Raw genomic sequence first — 20,847 nt, forward strand, 5'->3', positions numbered from 1 at the left:
ATGTGCGTATAATGGTGAGTATGCGTTTCTAGTTGTAAGCGTCAGCTGTGTTTCTCAAAAAAAAAAAGTCACAACAGTCAACAGACCTAGTGATGATGGTGGATTGGTGGTACGTGTCCGAGGTTGAGCCGTGGACCTGTCGTCGTGTTCCCGTTTCTGCCATTCCTTGCTAATTTAGACCAAAAAAAAAAAACTGCTGTCCATGTGGTGAAACCGACGTTAGCATCTTTCATCGTGTTGCGACCGATTCCACGCTGAGAATTGGTCTTCAGAAAAAGGTCGTGGTCGTCAGAAAATTCGTTTCGAACTCTCAATCCCAGGTATGACACCGGTACATGAGTGCTGCAAATCGAAGTTGGCGTTGGCTTCTTCTTTCAACTAGTAGTGGCAACCAAGATACACCTGGTCCCGTCGCCTATAAATTCACCCCGATCCATTCTTCTTCTTCCATCTTTGATCTCGCGCGTGTACGTCTCATCTCGCAAAGTCGCAAGGTGTAGAGGTTCTGATTCCCATCTAACCATGGCAACCAACGCGACCACCAACCCGCGCTTCACCGCGCCATTCGACGTCGGGAGCAGCGACAAGTACAGCAGCTTCATCGCCGGCATCCGCAGCAGGCTCGCCAACCCGAAGCACTTCTCCCACAACCGCCCCGTGCTGCCGCCGGTGGAGGATCCCAAACTCCCGCCGCGCCGGTGGTTCCACGTCCAGCTCAGGACGCCGACGAGCACGCTCACGCTCGCCATCCGCGCCGACAACCTCTACCTGGAGGGCTTCCGCAGCCGCGACGGCACGTGGTGGGAGCTCACCCGCGGCCTCATCCCCGGCGCCACCTACGTGGGGTTCGGAGGCACCTACCGCGACCTCCTCGGCGACACGGACAAGCTTGTCGGCGTCCTTCTTGGCCCGCAGCAGATGACCGAGGCCGTCAACGCGCTCGCCGCGCGCACCAGGGCCGACCTCGGCTCCGGCGCGAAGCAGCAGCAGGCGAGGGAGGCCGTGGTGGCGCTGCTCCTCATGGTGAACGAGGCCACCCGGTTCCAGACCGTGTCGGCGTTCGTGGCCGGCCTGATGCACCCGAAGGCGGCGAAGAAGAGCGGGACGATCACCAATGAGATGAAGGCGCAGGTGAACGGGTGGCAGGACCTCTCCGAGGCGCTGCTCAAGACGGATCGATATGAAGTAGACAAGAATGAAGGCAAAGGGAAAGGCAAGGAGAAATCAACTGTAGAAAAGAATGGCCGAGAAAAGTCACCACCGATTCGCCCGGAAGCGTTCAAGGCGTTTGATAAGATGGGTGTGAAGACGGCGGACAAGGCCGCCGAGACGGTGGGGATCCTGCTGTTCGTCCAGGTGCCGGGCGGGATGGACGAGACCAAGGCGCTGCAGATGTTCCGCGCCAGTGTCAACTACTAGCTCGATCGCCTGGTGTAGCTTGGAGTATGTACATAGTTGTCCTCTTGATGATACATACGTACCGCCTGAAAATAAGTATGTTTGGGACTACTTTAACGGTAAATAAAGAAGTGAGCAGATTCCACTTTTTAGTCTCTGTATTTGTAGGAGTACTATCTTTGTTCATAAAAACATGTCTTAAATTCAGATGTATCTATAGTTCCATACAATATATCGACCGGTACCATTTATTTTCTCAATTAGGGAAAATTTCATTGGGGTTTACACATAAGGCCCTATTTGGATTAGAGGTATTTTGTCATGTGTGTTGCTCTGGTATTCTTGAATTAAAGACATGAGTATAGATTTTTAAAAATCCATTCTTGCTAAAATATAGTGCATATAAGTATTTTTGAAAGTCAAACAATGTAAAGTTTAACCAATTATGTAAGAAAATAATATCAACATCTAGAATATCAAATCAATGCCATTATATTCATTATGATGTGCATTTTCATATGCTGTACATTTAATATTGTAGTTATAGGTAAGTTTCTAAATAAACTTAGTTAAAATTTACACTGTTTGACTTAGAAAAAATTATATGCACCATATTGTGGAAGGAGGAAGTACTTCTATTCCAACCAGGGTCTAACGATGGGAGTTGCGTAGTGCACACGTACCACGGTCCAAAATTCTGATGGAGTGTCGGGTTCTCTAATTCTATTTACTTTATAATACTACCTCCGTTCCGATATAAAGGTTGTGCGCTTATTTTTAGGTCATCAATTTAATTAATGTAGCACAAGATATATACTACAAAGCATATATCATTACAAAGTTCTTATGTTATACTTTCTAACGGTATAATTTTATAATGTAGTAGAACTTATATTATATTAGTCAATTTGATGATCTTGGGATACCGGGTAGACCCTATACCCTATAAACCGGTACAGAGGGAGTATAAGTCTTAAAGATCCCAACATTAAATTAATAAATCCTAAAGAGAACTAGTACAACAATACTTACTGCGACCTGCTAGGTTTGCCAGCTAACGATTACAGCTACGGAGAAAAACAACAGATAAAAAGGGAGCAAGCTACACTAACTAGAACTAAACACTAGGAAGAAATCTTGATCCCATTGATGAAGGCCAAGACCAAACCAACAGACCTCCCATGCAGAAACAGAGCACACCCACGACCGGAGGAGCTTGGTTGACTTCATGGCTCGAGATTCTGAATATTGCAACTATCATTGACTGTGATGCCTTGTTAAGACCAACAAGATGGTACAATAAGCACCGACGGCTGAGGACGCAAGATACCGCTTCATCTGAATCCAAAGGGCTCATCGTCTTCATTCGCTTCATGAAATCAATTTTATTGTATTAGAGGTTATAATATCATTTTTCTTGTAAGACATGTGAGCCACTTGTTTTGCGGGTATAAGCATACCTTTGTTAATCAGTAGGGATTACAAGTAACTCAGTATCAAGCTCTTGACAAAATAATTCGGGGACTCATTCAAGCCAAAACATAGTTATATTCTCCGCCCTTGCCCAATTGGCAAGGCGGTGGCTAAACCTTAACTAAACAGCTTGGGGCGTTGCCTTTCGATATTGAAGGTGATACGTGGGCAGCTGTGAGGCCAACCTATCTAAAATTGTACTTTCTTTCTTCCTTCTTGTTCTACTTTTCATGTACTTTTTCCTTACAATTAACTTATTTTCCTTTCATATATCTACGATCCTCTGAATCAGCATGTTGTGCAACCATCGTAGTCATGAAAAAGTGGTATCTAGGCACATCGGTCCCGATTCCCCTTCCCACCCTCCAATTCCTTTCTCTTGATCAGTGACACCACAGACGGGTCAAGGTTACCAAATCACCACGTTTGGCATTAACATCCATTCGTCATTCACGCTCTTAAGATCCATTGTTTGACCTAATTGGAGTCATCATCCAGGCTCGTTTGAGAATGTGCGCACATGGAAGAAGAAGAAGAAGCAGCCATCCTTGTTGTGGCATGGATGGACAAGACACCTCTTCACAACTTCATTCTCTCCTCGCTACAAGTTAAGATCTCTAAGTTGTATGAGTTGAGGTAGGGTGTGGCCATGGAAAACACACGCTCATCCAACACAGAGGGCATCAAAATACATGATTGTCATTGGCAAAACAAAGTCGTCCCTTTCCCACCCCGTAGCCACCCCACTCACTTTCACTCATCACCAAAGTTTTAACTCATTCTACATCCATCCCCACCGTGCCGGAAACACAAAACTCTTTTGTTCGACCCATATACTTCTAAAACCTCACACCTGATAAACTTCCTTGTCCCGACTACCCTCGTAGCTCACAAAAAAATACTACCCTCTGAACTTAGAACTTGTTCATTCTTATGTCCCTCCAACTTCGATACAACCACCCTTTTGTTGGCCACAGTACACACAAGTCACAATTCCTACTACCCATCCACAAATTTTATGCCATCAGATTACAATCCTCTCACCAAATACCCCTACCCCTACTATCAACCGACACCCTCCCTTTTCCCATGCAACCAACAAAGTTTCCAAAAAAAAACTCCTACATGCTAAAATTCATACATTTTACAACTCCTACATGTTATATTAGCCAATACCACTACAACCTCAACACCAGTCAGAACAACACGCATAGAACCATTAACACCTTCAGAATAAACATCATATCAGAAAACCACATATCAAGCCGACTCTTTTTCTTAGTAAAAATACAGCTACATGACGCTAAGAGTGTGAATAATATTCTAACTAGCATACATAGTTGATGATCATAATGCTAAATAGGGGATAGAAATACCTAGCTACATATATCACAATGTGATTTTCAAAGCCTCGGCTGGGATAAGCTCTGTAAAATTTGTATACCTTGTTTTGCTGACCTAGTTTCAACTGTTACAATACTTGAGACAAATTCATGTAGTCAATACAAACATTGATGCTTTTGAAGATTGGATGGACATGACCAAAGCGATCATTCTTCTATATCATAATTAATTTTCCTACAAAGATTCCTAAGCGGATTGAAAGAGAATAAATATCTGGTTAACATTTAACAACTCTAAAACCTTTCTCGGTTCTTATTGGTATGATAGAGAACATTAGCAGTCCTACCTATCAAACAGTAAGAAATCTTCAGCTTTTCAGTCCACTATCAGGCAATTCAACGAAATTCCGATGATGCTTATGAAGATGATGTGTGCTTGGTGGAAAAACACAGTTTCACAAATCAAATCCCTCAAGCAGCACATGCAACTATTTCCACTGGAACAAAGTTACTTTAGAACCAAACTTTGTACTTAGCATTTCAACCGAGACATATAATGGATGATTGGGAGCTTCCACAATTTATGTTATCTTGCAAATTGGTGGGCAGATAGCTATTTCATTGTTGGATACTAGCAGTTCAAACACATTCTTTGATGAGGCTTTTACCATGAAACATAATTTTGCACTTTCACCAGCAAGAAATGTCAAAGTGATAGGAGGAGGTGAAGTTATTCTATACTAGCAAAGTGCCCCTTTTCCATTCAAAAGAAGACCTTTGCCGCTGATTTCAAATCTCTTCGACTATGGGGTAATGATATTATCCTACTAGACAACTGGATGAAATGACACAAACTTACTTTGTATGGCTTTCTTGTAGGAAAATCACAATTCACTATCAGGGGACTCCTCACATCTTTGTCGATGATATGGTTCATCAACAAGATTACATTTTTTCTACCAAAGAATGTCCCAAAATGAGAGTGAGGAGATACTTGCTTTGTGGTTAATCTAGAAATCCTTAACTCTGAACCACTGGTAACACAATTTTTAGAGTTGGATTAGTTGCTCAGTAAATTTTAAGATATATTTCAGGCGGTGATGCATGTAAAATGCATACATGCACTTTTTTCCTTTATCATATTTAATTCCCATATATTTGTAACATATATGATGATAATACCATGTTTTACATTGATTTATGAGGATTTACCAATGATCCCATTTATTTGGTTTATAACTCTGTAGAACAGGAAAACTCTGTTTTGTGTATTTTTCACTTTCAGAGACCTATACGGAGTCAAATTGACCCGGGATTTTTTGAGCGTCATTTTTTCATCGGGAAAAGCACCCTGGGCACTAGAACCTCACCTGGAAGGGCATGAGGCACAAAAGAGCCCAGGTGACACGCCCAAACATGTAGGGCGCTCCACCTGCCCTCTTTCGACCGTCGATCGTCCAAATTGCGTGATCTTTTCTCCCACCGATGTATTTTAGCCTAAAAAATCACTATATATATGGCTCCGAAGAGTTCTCGGGAGAAGAGCGCCGCAGAAAGACAGAAACCCAAAAACGGGGGCTACAACAGAGAAGATTGGAGGGGGAAATTCCGTCGGGATCACCGCCGGAGGGATCTCCACCTTCTCCAACGTCTTCACCATCATCACCATGATCAAGGGAGAGTAATCCACCTCTGGACTACGGGTTTGTGGAAGTAGCTTGATATATTTCTCTAATGTTCTTCATAGTTTTTAGTGCCATATAAGCTGCCTCGCATGATTATGGCCATTGATGGGGATACGCCCTAGGGGGCCCATCACCCAGCTCACTCGCCAGATGAAGAGAGCCCAAGATAGCTCCAGTCGGCGGGCGACTGGGCCATGCGCCCTAGCGACTGAAGCCCGGAGCGACTGGATCGACAGAAGGCCCATGAAGCGTAGTGTAGGGATTCGTAGCATAGAAAACAAAAAAATTCCTACTGCGAGAACGCAATCCAAGCCAAGATGCAATCTAGAAGATGGGAGCAACGAGGGGATGAACGAGACTAACCCTTGAAGATTTCCAAAGCCTACAAGAGGAGGCTCTCGTTGCTGCGGTAGACGATCACTTGCCGCTTTCAAAAGCGCGTAGAAGATCTTGACGGTGCCACAATCGGGCAGCACCTCCGTACTCGGTCACACGTTCGGTGTTGATGACGACGTCCTTCTCCCCGTTCCAGCGGGCAGCGGAAGTAGTAGATCCTCCTCGGAATCCCGGCAGCACGACGGCGTGGTGGCGGTGTCGATGGAGAACTCCGGCAGGGCTTCGCCTAAGCGTATGCGGGAGTTGTATGTGGAGGAGGGGCGCTAGGGTTTGGGGAGAGGGGTGCCTTGGGCGCCGGCCATGAAGGGGGCAGCCAAGGTTGGAGGCAAGAGTGGCCGGCCACCCTCCCCTTGTCCCTCATTATATAGGTGGAAGCCCCAAGAGTTGTAGTCTAAGTCTTCGAATAAGACCCCAACACCAAAACTTCCCAAAGGTGGGAAACCTCCTCAAGGGGGGAGTCCTACTCAAGGTAGGACTCCCACCTTTCCTTGAGGTGCGGCTGGCCGGCCACCAAGGTGGAGCCCACCTGGGACTCCTCCCCCTTAGGGTTTGGCCGGCCATGCTAGTGGAGTCCCTCCGGGACTCCACCTTCCATAGTGCCTTTCTTCCGGACTTTTCTAGAACCTTCTAGAACCTACCATAAATGCACCGGATCATTTCCAAACTTGGAATATGACTTCCTATATATGAATCTTATTCTCCGGACCATTCTGGAACTCCTCGTGATGTCCTGGATCCCATCCGAGACTCCGAACAAAACTTCGAACTCCATTCCATATTCCATATCTACTTAAACGACATCAAACCTTAAGTGTGTCACCCTACGGTTCGCGAACTATGTAGACATGGTTGAGACTTCTCTCCGACCAATAACCAATAGCGGGATCTGGAGATCCATAATGGCTCCCACATATTCAACGATGACTTAGTGATCGAATGAACCATTCACATACGATACCAATTCCCTTTGTCTCGCGATATTTTACTTGTCCGAGGTTTGATCATCGGTATCACTCTATACCTTGTTCAACCTCGTCTCCTGACAAGTACTCTTTACTCGTACCGTGGTATGTGGTCTCTTATGAACTTATTCATATGCTTGCAAGACATTAGACGACATTCCACCGAGAGGGCCCAGAGTATATCTATCCGTCATCGGGATGGACAAATCCCACTGTTGATCCATATGCCTCAACTCATACTTTCTGGATACTTAATCCCACCTTTATAACCACCCATTTACGCAGTGGCGTTTGATGTAATCAAAGTACCTTTTTGGTATAAGTGATTTACATGATCTCATGGTCGAAAGGACTAGGTAACTATGTATCGAAAGCTTATAGCAAATAACTTAATGACGTGATCTTATGCTACGCTTAATTGGGTGTGTCCATTACATCATTCATATAATGACATAACCTTGTTATTAATAACATCCAATGTTCATGATCACGAAACCATGATCATCTATTAATCAACAAGCTAGTTATACAAGAGTCTTACTAGGGAATCTTTGTTGTTCACATAACACACATGTATCAATGTTTCAGTTAATACAATTATAGCATGGTATGTAAACATTATCATAAACACAAAGATATATTATAATAACCATTTTATTATTGCCTCTTGGGCATATCTCCAACAGTCTCCCACTTGCACTAGAGTCAATAATCTAGTTTACATTTGTAAAGATATAACATCTTGGCCTTCTGGTGCTTTATCATGTTTTGCTCACGGGAGAGGTTTTAGTCAACGGATCTGACATGCTCAGAAACGTATGTATTTTGTAATTCATTTGCGTCTCAACGCATCACTCATTTCCAAATGAGTCGGTATTAAATATGTTTGGTCTTCTGGTGGAACCTTAATTCCGCGGTCTGAAATATGTCACTAATATTGTCATACACAATATAGCTTCAAAGTTCTGACTCTGTCGGAACTACACCAAATTCCCAAAGAACCTTTTGACTTAACATCCTTTGTCATTGTCAAAACAATGACATACTCTGCCTTCTTTTGTAGAATCCGTCACAATATTTAGAACTCTTCTAAATCTAGCATAGACAACTTCTAGCTCATTGTGCTACCTTTTAAAACAACACTTAGTCTAATTTGAGATTGAAATTTTATTTTCATATGTGACAAAACAAATATCGGTGCAACACCTTACAGCGATTTGTTTGTCATTTCTCCATACAAACTATATATATATATCCTTGGTTCTTCTTAAGTACTCAAGAATATTCTTACTGTTTTTCAATGATCATCATATGAATCATTCTGGTACATGCTCATAACACTTTTAGAGCACAGGACATCTGATTGTGTACATATTATTCGTGATCTATAATCACTCATGTGTTTTTACTCATCGAGTGTCAGATACACTTAAGTCTTGTTAAACCTTCACATGACAAGAACATTTTCTTAATATTTGTATATTGAACTGCTTCAGTATCTATTTTATGTACTTTGACTTAAACTTATTATGTGTTTCAATCTATCTTCATAGATCTTGACACTAAATTTGTTTCAGTCCATATCCTTTCATTGAATTTAGTTTCTCAATGAAACCTTTTAATCAAGTATATAATTACATCATTTATAACCAACTATATGTCATCTACATAAGTATTATAAATATGTCTTAGCACTCCCACTTAATTTCTTGCAAATGCAAGTCTCTTCATCGTCTCTGATGAAATCAAAAACTCTTTTGACTATTTTATCCGGTGAAGATTCCAACTCCGCCATACTCACTTCATCCAATTGAAGTTCGTATACCTATCTAGTATTCTACGGACTAGCAAAAACTCTTGGTTGTATCTTGTATACACCTTTAATACACACTTCTGTTAAGTAATGTATTTTGCCATCCTACTAGCATATCTCATAAAAGAAATATGTAGCGATTACTAGAATAATCCACATAGACTATAAGCATTGCTACGGAAGATCTAATCTTATCGTAGTCAACTCTTTGAACTTTGTCGTAAACTACTTTTCGACAAGTCGAGCTTCTTCAAGGATATTTCATCCAAGTCCATCAAATTTATAGATCCATTACTTTCAAAAAGTATTCATCTATCTTGGATTTCATGGCGTATAGCCATTTTAACGGAGTCAGGGCCCATCATAACTTCTTTGTTTGTAGTTGGTTTATCATTGTTCAAAATCAATCCTTTGTCCACAAATCATTTATTTGATCACAAAGTAAACCACACCTACAAGGTTCAATAAGTACTTCGATCTCCATGGCTAAAACACTTTTGTAGTCATGGAAGCCATGATCGTCGTGGCCGCTTCCGGAACCATTTCCGATGCTGCGCTACTCTGATCATTATGCTCAGGTTCATAAACCTTATTAAGTTCTATTGTCCTCACACTCAAAAACTTCGCTAGAAAAGAATTTCTTGGAAATAAGCAAGTAACATTAACAAACATTTTTGTCTTTTACTTCATAGTGGAAAGAATTCCCAATCAATTCTTTGGGATAACCAACAAAGAAATTCATCCGTTTTTGGTTGTAAACTCTTAGACCAAAATTTAAAGAAAGGACTATTAGGGTTTATACCCATGCCATAACTTGTATGTTGTCATTTCAACGGATCATGATGATGTTCTATTTAGTGTAAAAGCGGTAGTCTCTAAAGCATAATCCACAAAAATTATAATGGCATTAATATTTTATCTCATCATTAACCCAACAAGGTTTGGATACATATCTCGGATACTTCATCATCACTATGATACTCCAAGAAATGTGAGTTGTAGAACAATTTCATAACTCTCTTAGATGTCGCTAAAACTAGTAATTCAAATATTTCCACTATGATCCAATCATAGATATTTGACTTTTCTATTACGATGATTTCCACTTCATGCTGAAATTTATTTGAATCCATTCAAATGTTTCAAACTTCTTCCTTATCGAATATATCCACATATATATACTCAATTCATTGTTGGAAGTTTTCATGAAGTAGAAGAATCTCCCGCACACAACTATGTCCAGTGAACCATATACATCATCATGTATGTTTCCACTAAGTTAGTTGCCCGTTCTAATCTTGGCCTGTGAACGGTATTTCAGTCATTCTTTTTAGAAGAGATTTGCAAGCGCCAAATGATTCAAAAATCAAATGACTCCAATAATCCATTTTCATGGAGTTTCTTCATGCGTTCCTCTCTAACATGACCTAAATGGCGGTTCCACAAATAAGTGGAATTCAAATCATTTGCCTTATGGCATTTTAGCGTCAGTGTTTATGTATGTGTGTTTCACCATTAAGATTTATAATAACTTATCCATCGTACATGGAGTAATGTCATAATTTGAACAACTCATTGTTTTTATTTGACTAGAGAAAAATAACAATTATTAAGTTCTTTATTATAAATTCTAAGGGCTAGGTAGAATGCCAACGATAAACATAACAACACTTTATTATGTTCCAGACGTGCATTATTACCATATTCCTTATCAGTCACTTAGGCCACTGTATTCTTGTATTGCGTTGTTTTGTATGACACTTCATACCAACCAATATGGTACTAATACCCAAGAATTTCATTGTGTGACTTAACTAGGAATACAGCCATAACATGTATATCATTTATATACACTTGAGCTAGACTTACTAGTCTTTTCTTTCTTTCTGCCAATAATCTTTTGTAGTTTCTCTTTTAGCTTTCCTCATTATTCAGAAAAATACTTCATCTTTAATAACTTCTAAGTTTGTTGGTCAAATACCAATAACCTTGAGGTTCTTACTTTGAAGTTGATCATCATATGACAAGTGTTTTAGATTTCACTATTAATAACTTTGTAATATGATGAACAATTTCACTCATAATTTTATCCATCAATTCATGACGACTTTCTGAGACCATGTCTGTACATGCTAGGCTCATAAAGTTTAACCTTAGTATTCGCATGTGCAAATCTGGCTTGCACCCGTTGTATGCACACGTAGAATCTATAACACCCGATCATCACGTGATGCTTCGAAACGACGAGTCTTACCAACGGTGCATACTAAGGACGATCACTTTATGGATATGCGAATATCAATAGTGCCCCAATAGTTGGAGGATTGGGACGCCTGGCGTCTTCAACCTTCATACATTCCCATAAAACTTATGAGTTTATGTAGTCTCACCAAATTATATTCTATTATCTTGCAATAAGGTCTTAGATATCACATATATCTCATACATTGATTATTTCTGAAAACCAAATTTTCAGCTCCTTACTTTTCAAATAGATTTGAACTTCAAGTTTCACGGAGGCAAGATAACTTTAGGTACTAATTGAAACCATAGATCTTTGAATCAACAATGTGAGGTTTACTAAAAGTTTGCAATAGGACTTAATCATTTCTTAATTCTTTAACAATACGGTACCAGTCCGTAAAGTTTCTTATCAGATATTAACGATATTTCTATCTCAATTATAAGACTAGCGCATGGTAGAAAACGAATGCCAATACTACAAAATTAATTCAAAATACTACTTAGACTATGTTTATGATAATTAGTTCATGTTTTAATCTAATTACTAATGAACTCCCACTTAATACAACATCCCTCATAGTTGTTAAGTGGTACACGATCCAAATCCACTACACCAAAACCGATCATCACGTGAGATGATGTAGCTTCAATGGTGAACATCAACATGTTGATCATATCATCCATATGACTCGTGTTCAACCTTTCGGTTTCTGTTGTCCCGAGGCCATGTCTGTACATGCTAGGCTCGTCAAGCAAACCCAAGTATTCCGCGTGTGCAACATGGCTTACACCCGTTGTATGTGAACGTTGAGTCTATCGCATCCGATCATCACGAGATGCTTCGAAACGACGAACTGTGCAACGGTGTATACAAGGGGAGAACACTTTATTATCTTGATATTAATGTGAGGGATCATCTTGTAATGCTACCGTCGCGATCTAAGCAAAATAAGATGCATAAAGGATTAACATCACATGCAATTCATATGTGATATGATATGGCCCTTTAGTCTTTGCGCCTTCGATCTTTATCTCCAAAGCACGGACATGATCTCCATCATCAACGGGCATGATCTCCATCATCGTCGGCGTAGCGTCAAGGTCCATGGCGTCGTCTTCATGGTTGTTCACCTCATGTAGCAACTATTACAACTACTTTGAAATACTACTCAACATGAATTTTAAAGACAACCATAAGGCTCCTGCCGGTTGCCACAATACAATAATGATCATCTCATACATATTCATTATCACATCATGGCCATATCACATCACCAAACCCTGCAAAAACAAGTTAGACGTCTCTAATTTGATTTGCATATTTTACGTGGTTTAGGGTTTTCGAGTAAGATCTAATCTACCTATGAACATGAACCACAACGGTGATACTAGTGTTGTCAATTGAAAGAGTAAATTGAATCTTCACTATGGTGGGAGAGACAGACACTCGCAAAGCCACTTATGCAATACAAGTTGCATGTCGAACGTGGAGCAATTCTCATGAACGCGGTCATGTAAAGTTAGCCTGAGCCGCTTCATCCCACCATGCCACAAAGATGCAAAGTACTCGAACTAAAGACAACATAAGCATCAACGCCCACAAAACAATTGTGTTCTACTCGTGCAACCATCTATGCATAGACACGGCTCTGATACCACTGTAGGGATTCGTAGCATAGAAAACAAAAAAATTCCTACTGCGAGAACGCAATCCAAGCCAAGATGCAATCTAGAAGATGGGAGCAACGAGGGGATGAACGAGACTAACCCTTGAAGATTTCCAAAGCCTACAAGAGGAGGCTCTCGTTGCTGCGGTAGACGATCACTTGCCGCTTTCAAAAGCGCGTAGAAGATCTTGACGGTGCCACAATCGGGCAGCACCTCCGTACTCGGTCACACGTTCGGTGTTGATGACGACATCCTTCTCCCCGTTCCAGCGGGCAGCGGAAGTAGTAGATCCTCCTCGGAATCCCGGCAGCACGACGACGTGGTGGCGGTGTCGATGGAGAACTCCGGCAGGGCTTCACCTAAGCGTATGCGGGAGTTGTATGTGGAGGAGGGGCGCTAGGGTTTGGGGAGAGGGGTGCCTTGGGCGCCGGCCATGAAGGGGGCAGCCAAGGTTGGAGGCAAGAGTGGCCGGCCACCCTCCCCTTGTCCCTCATTATATAGGTGGAAGCCCCAAGAGTTGTAGTCCAAGTCTTCGAATAAGACCCCAACACCAAAACTTCCCAAAGGTGGGAAACCTACTCAAGGGGGGAGTCCTACTCAAGGTGGGACTCCCACCTTTCCTTGAGGTGCGGCTGGCCGGCCACTGATGACCCACAAGTATAGGGGATCGCGGCAGTCTTCGAGGGAAGTGAAACCCAAATTTATTGATTCGACACAAGGGGAGGTAAAGAATACTTATAAGCCTTAACAACTGAGTTGTCAATTCAGCTGCACCTGGAAAAGCACTAGTAACAGGGGTGATGTGAAAGTAGCAGTAATATGAGAGCAGAAGTAATAGCAACACAGCAGCAGTAATAGCAATATGAGAGCAATGGCACCAGAAAATAGTTGATACTACTTCCAATGTCATGTAGAACAAGTATATAATGATGAGAGATGGACCGGGGTTCCCAGCGATCTACACTAGTGGCAACTCTCCAATAACAAGTAACAAGTGTTGGGTGAACAAATTACAGTTGGGCAATTGATAGGATTGATAAAGCATTAAGAAAGAACATCAATTCATTAATCATGTAGGCATGTTTTCCATATATAGTCGTACGTGCTCGCAATGAGAAACTTGCACAACATCTTTTGTCCTACCAGCCGGTGGCAGCCGGGCCTCAAGGGAATCTACTGGATATTAAGGTACTCCTTTTAATAGAGTACCGGAGCAAAGCATTAACACTCTGTGAAAACATGTGTCCCTCACATCACCGCCATCCCCTCCGGTTGTCCCGATTTCTGTCACTTCGGGGCCTTTGGTTCCGGACAGTGACATGTGCATACAACTTGTAGATACAATCTAAGCAATAAGTATAGAGCTTAAATCTAAGATCATGCCACTCGGGCCCTAGTGACAAGCATTAAGCATAACAAGATTGCAGCAACAATAACTTCACAAACTTTATAAATAGACTAATCATAATGTATCATCCATCGGATCCCAACAAACACAACACCGATTACATCAGATGGATCTCAATCATGTAAGGCGGCTCATGAGATCATTGTATTGAAGTACATGGAGGAGAGTATACCAACTAGCTACTGCTAGAACCCGTAGTCCATGGGGGAACTACTCACGGAGCATGATGGAGGTGATGGCGTTGATGGAGATGGCTTCCGGGGGCACTTCCCCGTCCCGGCAGGGTGCCGGAACAGAGAGTTCTGTCCCCCGAATTGGAGTTTCGCGATGGCGGCGGCGCCCCTGGAGTCTTTCTGGAGTTTCGTCAATTGGTACTGCGTTTTTAGGTCGAAAGGGGTTATATAGGCGAAGAGGCGGCGCAGGAGGGTCGACAGGGTGGCCTCCCCATAGGGGCGCGGCCGAGGCTGGCCCGCGCGGCCCACCCTCTGGTGGCCCCCTGGCTCTCCTCCGACTCTCCTTCGGTGTTACGGATGCTTCCAGGAAAAGTAGGATGTTTGGTGTTGATTTCGTCCAATTCCGAGAATATTGCCCGAACAGCCTTTCTGGAACCAAAAACAGCAGAAAACAGGAACTGGCACTGTGGCATCTTGTTAATAGGTTAGTTCCGAAAAACGCATAAAAACATTATAAAGTGCAAGCAAAACATGTAAGTATTGTCATAAAACAAGCATGGAACATCAGAAATTATGGATACGTTGGAGACGTATCAGCCACCAAGGTGGAGCCCACCTGGGACTCCTCCCCCTTAGGGTTTGGCCGGCCATGCTAGTGGAGTCCCTCCGGGACTCCACCTTCCATAGTGCCTTTCTTCCGGACTTTTCTAGAACCTTCTAGAACCTGCCATAAATGCACCGGATCATTTCCAAACTTGGAATATGACTTCCTATATATGAATCTTATTCTCCGGACCATTCTGGAACTCCTCGTGATGTCCTGGATCCCATCCGAGACTCCGAACAAAACTTCGAACTCCATTCCATATTCCATATCTACTTAAACGACATCAAACCTTAAGTGTGTCACCCTACGGTTCGCGAACTATGTAGACATGGTTGAGACTTCTCTCCGACCAATAACCAATAGCGGGATCTGGAGATCCATAATGGCTCCCACATATTCAACGATGACTTAGTGATCGAATGAACCATTCACATACGATACCAATTCCCTTTGTCTCGCGATATTTTACTTGTCCGAGGTTTGATCATCGGTATCACTCTATACCTTCTTCAACCTCGTCTCCTGACAAGTACTCTTTACTCGTACCGTGGTATGTGGTCTCTTATGAACTTATTCATATGCTTGCAAGACATTAGACGACATTCCACCGAGAGAGCCCAGAGTATATCTATCCGTCATCGGGATGGACAAATCCCACTGTTGATCCATATGCCTCAATTCTTACTTTCCGGATACTTAATCCCACCTTTATAACCACCCATTTACGCAGTGGCGTTTGATGTAATCAAAGTACCTTTTCGGTATAAGTGATTTACATGATCTCATGGTCGAAAGGACTAGGTAACTATGTATCGAAAGCTTATAGCAAATAACTTAATGACGTGATCTTATGCTACGCTTAATTGGGTGTGTCCATTACATCATTCATATAATGACATAACCTTGTTATTAATAACATCCAATGTTCATGATCACGAAACCATGATCATCTATTAATCAACAAGCTAGTTATACAAGAGTCTTACTAGGGAATCTTTGTTGTTCACATAACACACATGTATCAATGTTTCAGTTAATACAATTATAGCATGGTATGTAAACATTATCATAAACACAAAAATATATTATAATAATCATTTTATTATTGCCTCTTGGGCATATCTCCAACACGTAGCGGCCCAAGTAGCCTTATACCTGTAAACCCTAGCTGGCTGCCTATATAAAGCCACCAGGGGCATCTCATCATACATGTAATCTCTCATTAGATACAATCTCCCCCCTCCGCCTCCGGCGGCTACCACAAAGCAAGTCACCTAACGCTGGCGACAGTATGATCATAGTGATTTATAGCAGGACGTAGCGATCCTCCACCGAGGGGACGTGAACCTGGGTACATCGTGTGCCGACTCGTTTCCAGAATCTCCAACGCCGCCTTGCTCCATACCTCTCATGTGCTACCCCGTAGCATCTGCCGTGGTCAAAACCTCGACAGTGGCTCCCACCGTGGGGCATGCGGCGCTTGGAGTGATGATCCGGGCGAGACCCATCGTCATCTTCACCAGCCAAATCAGGTCAACAAACGGCAGTCAGATTGCATCTGTCTCTCGCCGAACGAGCGCGGACTCGGCAATGCTTTCCGTGGTGATCGGCGGCGCTCCCGGCGCGTGCACGTGCGGCTTGATTCGCCGCATGCTGTGATGCTTGCGTCCCTGGACGATTGCTGTTTTTGGGCGAACCAAATCAAGCAGTGCCGCCGCAGGATCTAAGAGCATCTCCAGTCGCGTCCCCAAAAGGGATTTGGGGTGCGCCGGACAAAAAAACCGTTCCAGCCGCGTCCCTCAAAGCCCATTTTTGTCCGGCGCACCCCCATACGGTGTCCGGCGCCCCGAGCCCGTCCCCGTCCCACAGGGGACGCACCGGGCACGCCGGACACAACGAAAAGCGAGGCGGGGAGTGGCGGGGCTGACCCGTCAGTGGCACAGTTAATTTTAACCTAACCATCGCCTACCTCGCGACGGAAGTTATTCGCGCGCAGTGACACACGGCGGCATCTTTGCCTTAATGGCGACGGAGGGGCAGGCGAGACGTCTCGTCGGTGCTGCGCAGCCTCCACGCGTCGCCGGCGTTCGCACGCCACCGCCCGTTCCCGCGCGATCTTCCCGCCTCTTCTCGCCTGTTCCCGCGCTTTCTTCCCGACGCCGGCGTCTATAAAAGGTCTCCCGGCTCAACGGTAGCCACCACACCCCGCCGGCAACAAACACAGCCCTCGTCGCTCCACCGCCGTCTCCTCCACCACCAGTAGCAATGGCGAACCGCCCCAGCGCTGGCCACTTCCCTCCACTGCCGTCCCCTCCACTTGCAGTCCCGGAAACGCAGGTCGACACCAACCCCTCAGCAGCGGCCCGGGAAGAGCGATGGCGTGCACACCGTCAGCAGCGGCGGGAGGCAATGCAGCAGCAGGCCCGCCAGCAGCGGGAGGCGGCGCAGGCGGCGGATCTGGAGGCGTTCTGCGCCCATGGCCCCGCTGCTGGCGAGGCCGCGGCGGCAGCAGCGTGGCAGGAGTAGCAGGACGCCACCGTTCCGGCGTCTGACGCCTCGACGAGACAGGAGGCGCGACGGTGCCGGTACCGGGCGGAGATGGAGCAGCGGTGGGCTGACGAGCGCCAGCGCCAGCGCGGTGAGAGGGAGGCGCTGTACCGTGAACGGCGGGAGTCGATAGAGCGCCGGCGGCGGGAGTCGATCGAGCGCCAGCAGCAGCTGGCGGCGGAGGAGCGTCATCAGCGGGAGGCGGCGCCGAGGGCGTTATGGGGGAGGCGGGCGGACCAGTTGGCGGCGGCGATGATGGAGGCGCCAACAGATGTGGAGGAGGAGGCGCCAATGGAGGAGGAGGAGGCCGAGGCGGAGGAGACCGAGGTGGAGGACGACGACGACGACGAGTTCGAGTGGTTCGACGACGACAGGCCGCACCCGGACGAGATGGCCGATCAGCAACGCGCGCTCGTCGAGTCCTTCGAGTCGGAGAAGAAGCTCCAGGACGACGCCCGTGCCCGCCAAGAGGCGCAGATTCGTCGCGCCGTCGAGCTCTCCCTCCAGGCGGCCCAGCAGGGGAGGGCGCAGGAGGACGCGCGGCGGGAGCGGCACCGTCTGGCCACCGCCGAACGCAAGGAGAGGAGGCGCGCGCAGGAGGAGTTGCGGCGTAGGGGAGGCGACGACGGGGCGGGGCTGTCGAACGCACCGTCGGGCGGTCAGTAGTCTAGGTTTAGATGAAATCTAGCTGTTTTCATTCAAACTTTGTAATATATAATCAAAATTGAATGAAAACATTTATTTTCGTGCACCAATATTCATTTGGGGGCGGCGTTTAGGGGACGCGGCTGGGGAGCGACGTCCCCCAAAGGCGGCACGAATAAAACACGTCTCCCAACGCTTAATCCGGCGCGGTTTGGGGACGCGACTGGAGATGCTCTAAGTCGATTGGAATATTTTATATACCCGCTCCTACCTCCTTCTCTCGCTTTAATTGCCATGAAAACTGCTTTGTTTAACCTAGCTCTGATCCTTTACATGGTGTGACATGCATGTACTCGCTGGAGAAAAGAAGAAAGAGGAGAAAATCAAGTAGCTACAGACTGAGGCCCTGTTTGTTTGGGCTTCTACTTCTGCTTTTGGGGCTTTTGGGGGTCTAAAAGTGGAAGCCCAAACAAACAGCAAGAAATGGAAAAGACGCTTCGGCAAAATGAACTGAGCGAGCGAGCCGAACAGGAAGCTAGCGCAGGGGTGCTTTCCCCCGCTTTTGCTGCTTCCCGAGTTGCAGCGGACGGAGTTGCCCTCTATACTTCACATTATTTGCAAAGAAACTGCCCTTCTGACCCGCCCCGGCCTGCCCTGTTTCTTTCTTATCTTCTCCTCTCGTTCTATTCCCCTGTGTCCTGCTCTCGTTCGTCAAAGGTCGTCGTCCCCGCCCCCGCAGCCATCCTCCGACCCCGCCGCCGTTCTCCTCTCCCGCCCCGTTCCCGGCCGCCGCCGTCCCTCTTCTTCGACGTAGACCACCTCGGCCGCCCTGCATCGCTCATCTCCCTTCTCCCCATCCCCTAGCCATGGCCGGATAGGGTTAGGGTTACAGCACCGGTGTCCTGCTCCCCGCCGCCGACCGCACCGTTTCCCGTCGCTGGCGTGAAATCCCGCCGCCCGCCTCCTTCGCCTCGTTCTGACCTCCTCCATCTCCCTCCGTCCCCGATTCAACCGGGCGCATCGCCACGCACTCGATCCCGTCCGCCGCCGAGACGGGATGGAACAGCCGCCGCCGTCCCAGCACTCCTCCCCCTCTCCATTCCCGTCCTCCTGCAGCTCGCCGCCGTCGCCGTTCACGGCCTCCGTGGTCGCCAGCAACAGCCACCGTCGTCCCAACACTCCTCCTCTCCATTCCCGTCCCCCCGATCTGTTCGCCGTCGGCTGCCCGCTGGGATCGAGCACATCTCCGGCAGCGGCATCGGTTGTGCTCGGGCGCCCTTTTGCTATCCCGAATGTGCAAAGGCAGCAAGATCCGGATGTGTATTCCTTCATCGGTTCATTCCATGAAATATTTTGGCAGCTGGACCTGTATAATTCCGTGAAATATCGTGGATGCGTGTGAGCTTGCTATTTGCAAAGGCACCAAGATCCGTATCTATAGATTCCAAACAGCTTTTGTATTTGCTTGCTATTTGCATTAATTCCAAACATTTTGCACACATGGTCATGGGATTTGCACAATATAAGGCAAAAGTCAAAATTGAAAAGCCAAGATAAACATGAACTCCCAAATGTTGCGGAGTAATAAACTTGTTTAAGTGATGTGAGTTGATGAACATGGACAGTCGTGATACTACTATGTTATTTTGCTTGCTATTTGCTTGCTATTTGCATTAAAATTGAGGTAATTAACTCTTAAGCATGACAATTATGCTAAAAACAGTCAGAATTAGCTAATTCGTATCAAATCAGCATTTATACAACTTCTTCAGACTTCAAGGTCGTTTCGGACATTTCATCCTTCATACCAGCAACAGCAGCCTTAAAAAGCGCTACTGCCAAACATCAAATCTCTGCTTACCACAGCTGCTTCTCACAGCTGCTTTTTGACAGCTCAACAGCTACAGCTGCTTCTCAAAAGCTGCAGCCCAAACAAACAGACCCTGACTACTCCAGGTGATCCTGTCTCTTCTGTGGAAAAAGCTCAAACTACTACAATCTCTCTTATGCATTGACTACTCTATCAATCTATTATTTTATTTGGTACAAATTCGTTGCCTGTTATTTTGACACATGCATTCACGGCACACAACCACGATACGCGCGTCTTCCGCGACCTAGCTGTCGGGGCTCGCCGTGCGAACGCGTCACGGCAGACTCGCCTCATCCGGGGACTCACCCAAGCGTGGACTCTGCCCGACGTGGACTCGGCGGCGCGGACTCGTCTCTCGCGGACTCGCTCAGCGCGGATTCGCTCGACGGGGACTTGCCGTCCGTGCTCATCGCCGCCGGCTCACCACGCTGGGCGACTCGGTCTTTGCGGAATCGCAATGCTCGGCGACTCGCCGGCCACATCGACCACGCCAACATTTAACAGCTAAGTTTATTTATATTCGCCACGCAGTCGCATACAACACTCACGGGGACTACAAAACCATAATTAGGATTGGTTTCGGTTTTGTCTGTTGTTTATTCGCGTCCGTCG

At 45.5% G+C, this 20,847-nt stretch overlaps 1 protein-coding gene across 1 annotated transcript; it reads left to right on the forward strand.

Moving 5' to 3' along the window:
• Positions 1–442: 442 nt before the first annotated feature.
• Positions 443–1,550, forward strand: LOC127292146 (protein synthesis inhibitor II). Its single transcript, XM_051321496.2, has one exon. It carries the CDS (start codon positions 523–525, stop codon positions 1,417–1,419), a length of 897 nt encoding a protein of 298 aa, XP_051177456.1. The 5' UTR covers positions 443–522; the 3' UTR covers positions 1,420–1,550.
• Positions 1,551–20,847: the final 19,297 nt, after the last annotated feature.

The sequence above is a fragment of the Lolium perenne genome, chromosome 4 (assembly GCF_019359855.2).
Source record: "Lolium perenne isolate Kyuss_39 chromosome 4, Kyuss_2.0, whole genome shotgun sequence".
Taxonomy (NCBI): Eukaryota; Viridiplantae; Streptophyta; class Magnoliopsida; order Poales; family Poaceae; genus Lolium; species Lolium perenne.

Bases quoted from the DNA above. Each gene is read 5' to 3' on its own strand.
- LOC127292146 (XM_051321496.2), top strand. From the start codon at position 523: ATGGCAACCAACGCGACCACCAACCCGCGCTTCACCGCGCCATTCGAC.